At 42.5% G+C, this 8210-nt stretch overlaps 1 protein-coding gene across 3 annotated transcripts in view; it reads left to right on the forward strand.

The window, feature by feature from the left end:
- LOC118311103 (growth factor receptor-bound protein 10-like) overlaps positions 1 to 2337 on the forward strand; it is a 44913-nt gene extending 42576 nt beyond the window's left edge. For all 3 annotated transcript variants that reach the window (XM_035634664.2, XM_035634665.2, XM_035634667.2), the window contains one exon: positions 579 to 2337. In XM_035634664.2, coding sequence (XP_035490557.2) covers positions 579 to 725 — 147 coding nt within the window. In that variant the 3' untranslated portion in view covers positions 726 to 2337. The remainder of the gene's footprint in view (positions 1 to 578) is intronic.
- The last annotated feature ends 5873 nt before the right edge of the window (positions 2338 to 8210 follow it).

Genomic DNA, 8210 nt, shown 5'->3' on the forward strand with positions numbered 1-8210 from the left:
ACTTCTCTGATGAAGGGGAGTGACATTTCCTACACATTTTGAAATCGGTTGACCAATCACAACAGACTGGGCCAGCTGGCCAATCACAAGAGACTGGGGTTTATGGGAGGAGGGGCTAAAATTATTCCAGGCGTTTGGAAAGAGGAGCTGCAGGAATAGGCAGTACGAGGACACTGATGCCTTTTACATTAGGGTATGTAAAACTTTTCAAGTGGTAACCCAAATTAAAAGTATGAACCTGAATAAGAGCATAATATGTCACCTTTAATGTTTCATCCCTAATAAAATAGAACAACACTGGGGTGACTACAACCATGCTAGCAGCTATGTGAGTCTGTAGTAAGTGTATTAAGGCACAGCGTTGAACGAAATGCAAAAATTAGCATACTAACATGTCTACAATGACAGTGCTGAAATGGTGATGTTTGCCAAGTAAAATGTCTCTGATGGTCACCAACTTTGTTTAGCTTGTTAGCATTCGAACAATTGCTCAGTAGCAATTGAAGACAGAAGTATGACTTCTTGTCACATGATGTCTAACTGGCTAACTCTGTCTTTGCTCTGGCTGTTGTCTGAAGTGTGAGGAGGACGGTCAGGTGTTCTTCAGCCTCGACGACGGCGCCACCAAGTTCACAGATCTCATCCACCTGGTAGAGTTCTACCAGCTCAACAGAGGAGTGCTGCCCTGCAAGCTCAAACACCCCTGCACCACTGTGGCCTTGTGACACTCCAGCCCCCCTCACACACACACACACCTTAACCCTTTTTTTTGCACACCTTTCATCCAGAGACCCTGCCCCCCACCCATCTGCACCCTCCCCCTCACCTACGCAATGATGTCGGGGAGACAGAGAAAAGTTAAGTCTTGGGGATGTGAACAACTCAGCAGGTTTGATGTCCCCAATACGGCATGCTTTTCTCCGCCTTACCGCTGTGTGGATGTTTGGATGGGAACCGTTTGGACAGTCCTCGCATTGCAGATCATGGACTCGGCAGTCACCCAACTCCTGCGATTTTATCACAGAGACTCGTTTGTTTTTGTCTTTGCAATTTTGACCCTTGAGAGAGACCATTCATTGTGAAAACACAAGACCGCTAAGATATGTTCAGTAGGAGTGCTACAGGTCTCTCAGATGGATCCCTCCTTTACGTCCCTCAACCTCCCCCATCCTCCAGGCCTGATAAGCTGTGGTGCCCGCCCGACCCTCGCCCCCTCACTACCGAGGCGGGCAGGAAGCGCCACCCTCTGACTTCCTCATCAATCATCAGGGATGGACAGGAACCTCTCTGGGTCTTATCACACTCGATCCAAGAGTTTTCTCAACCTGTGCAGTCCAGTCTGGATAAGCTGACCCTCACCCAACACCGTGCAGACTTTGACGTAGCGTCTGCTGTGTCCTACCCCACAATCCCACAAACCCCTGGTGCAACCCCCGATCCCTGCCTCCACACAAGCTCAGACAAAGGTCGGAGAAGGAAAGAGAATTAGCTAAAGGCAAGATAAGCAGAGCAGTGGCGAGGGTTTGCTGAAAGGGCAGAGGAATGTTTAGGGGAGGCTGTAACAAGCCTCTCGTGTAGAGTTGATTACTTGATGTCATTTTAATGCTGTTTGATTACTGTTGATTCAATGCAGAACTAGTTTTGCACTCCTGGGCGGACAGACGACAGCTGTTCTCTCTAGCTAAATGAAGCTGGCTGCTCTCCGTTCGTCATCCTGCTCTTCCTCCTTCACCCCGCCCTTCTGAATAGCATGCATGTAAATTTCCACCAGCTCTGATTGGATTACAGTGGCGTGGGAGCAAAGAGAGTTGCAGCTGATAATGCAGTGCCTTTCAGAAAGGTTTGGGAACATCTTGCACCATCATGACCACACCATGGATAAAAAATGAATGTGCTCTTGAACTGGCACTTACAAAACTGTGAGGAGGAGGAGGAGGAAGACTGGTCTAGTCCAGCTTCTACCATTTCAGTCTTTTTTTGGGGGTTAAATCTGTTTGTTTGTCTGAATTTGTCTTTGAATGTCATTTTCTTTTCCTAAGTCTGTTCTGAGCTGAATGCTTGCACATTTTAATTATCCTGATTTGAGAATTGATGGGTTGGAGCTGTCATGTTCGGATTCTGACCACTGTTCCCTCACTCCAGAAAAGACAAATCAACAAAAGCACTCCCATGACTTTTATTGTGTTTGAATATGGAATTGAACAAATGACTTGAAATGTGAACCTAGCTGACCGTGTGTCAAGACACGGTCGGATGAGCTTCACTTGCCTTAAGTGAAAATTGTGAGCTTTGTTTATGAAATCGAAGCTGTATTAAAATGCACATACAGTACACACATTCAAGATTTTTAAGATTCAACAGCATTGAGAGTGTTCTAGATTAAGATTAATGAAATACTTGTAATTGCTTTCTTTGCCAAGAGTTTAATGAGAAGATGGATACCGCTCTCTTGTCAGCTTGCTAAAAATGAAGCTACTGTCAGCAGCCGAAGACTGGACACCAGGGGAAACTAGCTAACCTGGCTCTGTCCTAAGGTAACAAACCCACCTACCAGTACCTCTACAGCTCACCGATTACCATGTTTTATCTAGTTTGTTTAATCCATACAAAACCCAAAGGGTAAAAACAAGAATTTGTGGATTTACGCAAGCCAATGTAAGCTAACCCGCTGCTGATTGCCGTTTCATACCGTATTTAGCAGACAGAGAGTGGTATTGACCTTATTAGAAAACAGTTGATGCAACTTTGCTTTTATGGGCCCCATTGTCCTGTTGGGTGCTGTTATTTTCTGCAGATAATTGGCGAAACATAACGTCATTTCCAGATATTTCACGCAGCTGCGTGGTAGTCTGGCAGCGTCGGTGGTTAACGTCGGTTGGTGTCATTCAAACAGAGAGAAATTCTTTCTTGTACAGCTATTTTGCAACAATAATACAGTGAGAAATCAGTGATTTTTAGCGGTGGAGAAAGCAGTTTCCACCCCGCCATTAGCCTCAATAGACCAGAATGCATCACAGACATGTTGCGTTGTCAGTAAGAGGATATTACCAGTTTTCCTGAATTACTTTAATTAGGAGATTTATTCACTGTCAACAGAAAATGGAGTGGCATCTATTTGGGTGATCAGTGATTAACAATTGAAACAAAAATGCAGAAAAGGTGATGATTCTATCCTGTCATATGTAAGGATTTGTTGCTTTTCCTTGTCTTACAATGTTTAAAGATGTCACATTGAGGTCTAGGAAATTGTGATGGACAAGTTTTACAATTTTTGTTACTTTCATTGATCACACAATTCAATAATTTACCCCCCCCCCCCCCCGCCCCCCCCAAAAAACACACAAAAAAAACCAATTAAAAATCCAAATCTCTTATTTGCAGCCTTTCCAGCTCAGTTTGTTTGCCTACTGCCCAATATTTAGTATAAAACAACATGGCCTCTGTCTGGTATTCTCTGAAAGGCATTCTGCCTGGTCTCTGAATATGACACAAGGCAGGTCCTAGAAAAGTTGGTCCTCTATTAAATAAAAACATCCGTCTCAAAGCTGATATGTACAGGATTTGAAATTGTTCGGCTTTAGTGCCCCCAGCTGGTAGCAAAAATAAAAAAAAGACAGCGTGGCAGAATCACTGAGACTGAATTGTCTGAAAGCGACTTGCAGAATGTATGAATTTGAAACAAACTTTGTGCTGTCAGAAAAACAATTTTCATCTGCTGCATTAACATTAAAAATGTTACATAGTGGCTCTAACAGATCATCTGAATTGAGTTTATTCTTTAAATGTTTCCCTGACTAAAAGTGAGGACCATTTCTAAAAAGACTAAAAAATGAGCCTACAGAAGACATTTTTCTGAAGTCCTATTATTTTTATCTGCCCTCTCTTGCTGTCGTGTGACCAGCAAATAAAAAGCTGCAGGCATGTGACATAACGCCTGCTTAACCTCCTTGACCTCCATCCCTTCTGCCTTCACCTGCAACTGCCCCCCATCCTGTGCCAGCTTCACAGTGACCAGGGTTAGCAAGAGGCCCTCAGACTCCCTGCCAGGCAAACTAAACTCTCTAAGTACTGTCATTGACACGCAAGCCACTGCCGCACGATTCCACCAGCTGCGTGACTTGACTGACTTACCAGCTCTGCACTCCACCAATCAGGCCTTTTTCTAGTCAGCCAGGGCAGACTCTCAAGGGATTGGACAATGCTTGAACTCCCCACCCCACCTGTGTCCAGCCTGTAAGCTATGACCCTGTGGTGAATAAGTGTGTGTGTTTGTGTGTGTGTGTGCGTGTGGCCAGACTGTTATATTCACTATTCAGGATTGCTAAGTCTGCTGGGTATAATACTTGCTTTTTACAGACAGTAAGAGGAAGGTTGCTTGTCGGTTGGGTAAGGTCTGGGATTCAGATGAGACAAAACTTTGGCTGGAGGTATCCCAGCATTCCCAGTCCAAAGCTGAGCATTCTTTCCTGTCTGTCAGAGCGGGATGTGAAGCCACATCGTTGTGGGTCAGCGGGGTACGAATCGCCGTCCTCTCTGCCTCTCTCCCTTTTTAATCACTGTGCTATAATGCAATCCTATACATAAGTCCAAGTATATGACAAAACCAGAGTACAGTATCGATTGTTTTCTAAGTATGTGAAGCTTTGGAGAAGACGTAGATCTAACACTGTACCTAGGTCACAGATCACTATGTATGGGGTGTTATGCTTTTGCTCATAACTCCATGTAAAATGAAGAATGATATATTTTGTCCTCTTTTTTTCCATTATTTGATTGTGTATATTGACATTATTGTGTAATTTCTTTGTTTGCCGCAAATTACCTTTTATATATATATATATATATATAATATACCACAGTATATACAGTATTAAATTAAGCTGGTTTTTTTTATTTTAAGAGATCAAACTGGATTTTTGTCAAATTTCTGAAAATAAGTTGTCCATATAAGCTGACAGGCTGACAGAGTCTACAACTCTGCCAGCATCCAATTCTGATGCCATTTTGTTTTAAAACAACATCTTTTGAATATCCCCCCCGCCCCCCTGTCTCTGTCCTGTCTGATGCCACTCATTAACTTCCAAGAACACACACACACACAAAAACACCATTGGGTTTTCATCGAGAGCACACACCAACACTTAACCCTTGGGGATATTCTTAGCAGCTTTTATACACCTTTCTTCACAAGTAGTGCAATTACACGGATTGTGCATTTCAGTATGTCCAATTACTCTGATTTTAAGGTGCATCACAAAGTTTGTTTTAATTAGTTTTCTTTGCTAAGCCTATTCTTGCAGCAGGTGCCTCTAAATAGTAACTATTTTCCATCCGTCCTGTCACTGCATTCATTTACAGTCAGATGTGAGTGTGAAACAAAATCCTACTGGAACTAAATCCTGATGTCAGGTCAACATCACACAAGTCCGATCGTTGTGTTTTATGTTTGGGTTGAAGTCATCATAAGCTGAACGCAAATAAATATTTCAGGGAAAGAAAGAAAAAGAGCAAATGAACCGTAATCCTTATTTTATATTTTTCAGAACCCCCACTTTGCTTTGCTTCATTCTGTCTGTACGGCTCCTGGATCGACATTGTATCCTGTTCAGGTATTTTTGTACAAATAAGGGACTGATATATTCTGTGTTTATTGGAAATTAGAATTAAAGACAACATTGCTATAAACCAAAAAAATAGCTGGACTGATGGTGTGTTATTCTCTCCCCCCCCAAAACTCAAAGCTGTGTTTTCTTCCTTTTGTCAGATGGTCTGGTGTCACTCATCAGTCCGAGCGTGTTGCTCACATCAGGCATCACAGATTCTTGTCATGTGTTTAAGCAACAAACTGTTTTTGGTGAGGGAAACTTTTGCTGGACAACGTTCCTAGACTGTTCTTTAAAAGTTGCGAATAAAATTAAGTTAAATTAAATTAAATTATAGAATTTTAAAAAATATAAAAAAAATGGTACCTTCAGTGAACCTTTTATCATCACATTCAATGAGGGATTACAGGTTTAACAAATAAATAATAATCTGCAAATCGCAATTTTTTTTCTTTAAAAGTTAATGTGTAACACAGAATAATAAAAATAATATAATGATAAATAAAATGAACTGTAAATCATAAAATAATCATCATCATAAACAAAATGAATTAAAAATTAAAACAATAATGATAAGTGTCTCTTAATACATCCTTGGTTCAATGTAATAGGAAATGGAAATGGAAATCATTGAATGTGATATTTTTATAAATGAGTGTGGCCGTGGCAGACACTGTTTGAGGGACAGAGGCGAAAAAATTAAAAGGGCACCTACTGAATGACATGGGGCCCCACCAAGGGCCAAAAAGCTATAATGCATCATGTATGATGAAATAGTCTTCTCACTTGGAAGGGCATCTACGTGGGCACTTCATGAGTTTTTCATCAGAGAGGCACATGTAGGGAACCCTAAGTCTATCCCATTGTAATTGCACCTATATGGCACTGCATCACATCTTATCCACTGGAGGGGCACTTCTCCATTAGCGTAGCACCGAATTGGGCACTACACGTTTTCTCACCTGTAGGAGTACCGTATACAGCACTGCATCCCATTTTCTCTGCTGGAAAGGGCACCCTGTAGGGCACTGTCATGTAGGGGCGGCATAGAGGGCACTTCGTAACGGCACCCTTTTCCATTGGAAGGGCACCCATATAGGGAACGTCAAGTTTAGATCATTGGAAGGGCACCTTATAGGGCACTGCATCATGTTTTCTCCACTAGAAGGGCACTCATTAAGACATGTTATTAAATGTTCTTGCTCTAAAGGGCACATCGTCATAATTTATTGCATGAAAGGGCACTCTAGAGCATGGCCGTATCTACCATTGTGGACACTGAGGTCCTCATGCCCGTGGTCTCCCCAGTAAAGTCTCTGAGAGTGTGAATGAAATTGGGGGCTTTGAGGGTCTACCTCACGTTGTACACCCGCTAACGTTCACAAGCCCGAATAACAGTCGGCGGAGAGCTCCGCTGTGTTCTTAATAACCTGAAAAAACAGCAACCTGCAGTTGACTGACGCCGCGTTGCTGGACAAGCATCTGTTCACCTGGTTAAAAAGTTCGGTTCAGAACCCTGACACACTGTTCAATATAGACAACGTATCTGACGTTGATGAGTCCCATCTCCAAGATTTCTTCAATAATTAGCAGGATTAGTAAAATGTCTCCAGCAGTGGAGAGTAGCATCTCTGCTGCCCTTATACATAAAAAAAATAATATATATATATATATATATATATGTATATATATATATGATGTCTGGATCATCTGCAGGAAAATTACACGGACAAACCTCGTCACATGCGATCACAACAAGTCTGTTTCTGCATCCTAATTATCTATCATGTCGGTTTTATTAAAAAAATATGAATCAAACTTCTTGTGTTCTTCTGTTTCATTTTAAGTTACCGTACAGGCGCAATAAAAAAATTCCATCACAACCCAGAACACAGCGCATCCTCTAGGTTAACGGTATCTTCTGAAACAAGTCTGATATGCAACATTAACACTTGTGTTACAAACACCTTAATGTACCTTGACAGTTAGCATTCATGTCATGTTAACATTGCATTGCTCATCTGGGACAGTTAACGTGGTGGACCATATTTTCCAACCACACGCAGTCGCCAGTTTTTACCGGCTCATGTCAGTGTCGTGTTGTGTCGTGTTGATCCAGCTCGCCTTGTCAGCAGAGCCGGAGTCTCGCTCGAGGCTAACCCAAGGCTAGCTGGCTAATGAGGGCTTTAGCGAGCTAAGCTAACAAGCAGGTACCGAGCGCAGACACCGACACCCGCTAATTACTGCAAACACAGAACAATACTATCATTTTACTTACCGAAACAACAGGAGCGCAAGCTTCCTGGACTTCTCTGGTGGGACGACTGACCGCAGAGCAGGCGTATTATTCACCCGGTAGTAGCATGAAATGTTCTCCGACACCACGGTCGAGAAGTCATGTTCACCGACTGGGGATTAGCTCAGGTGACACCTAGCGCTGCCAGCGGCTAGCTACCACCGAGCAGCTAACAACAGCGCCGTCACCTGTCACTCAAGTAACCACGCCCCTAATTATGCAGAATTTCAAACTGTAATATAATATAAATTGTTGTTGTCACGAAAGGGGGGATTAGCCATTGGGACCAAAACTGTTTTTTGAACCAGGCT

Source organism: Scophthalmus maximus, chromosome 5, assembly GCF_022379125.1.
Source record: "Scophthalmus maximus strain ysfricsl-2021 chromosome 5, ASM2237912v1, whole genome shotgun sequence".
Classification (NCBI taxonomy): Eukaryota; Metazoa; Chordata; class Actinopteri; order Pleuronectiformes; family Scophthalmidae; genus Scophthalmus; species Scophthalmus maximus.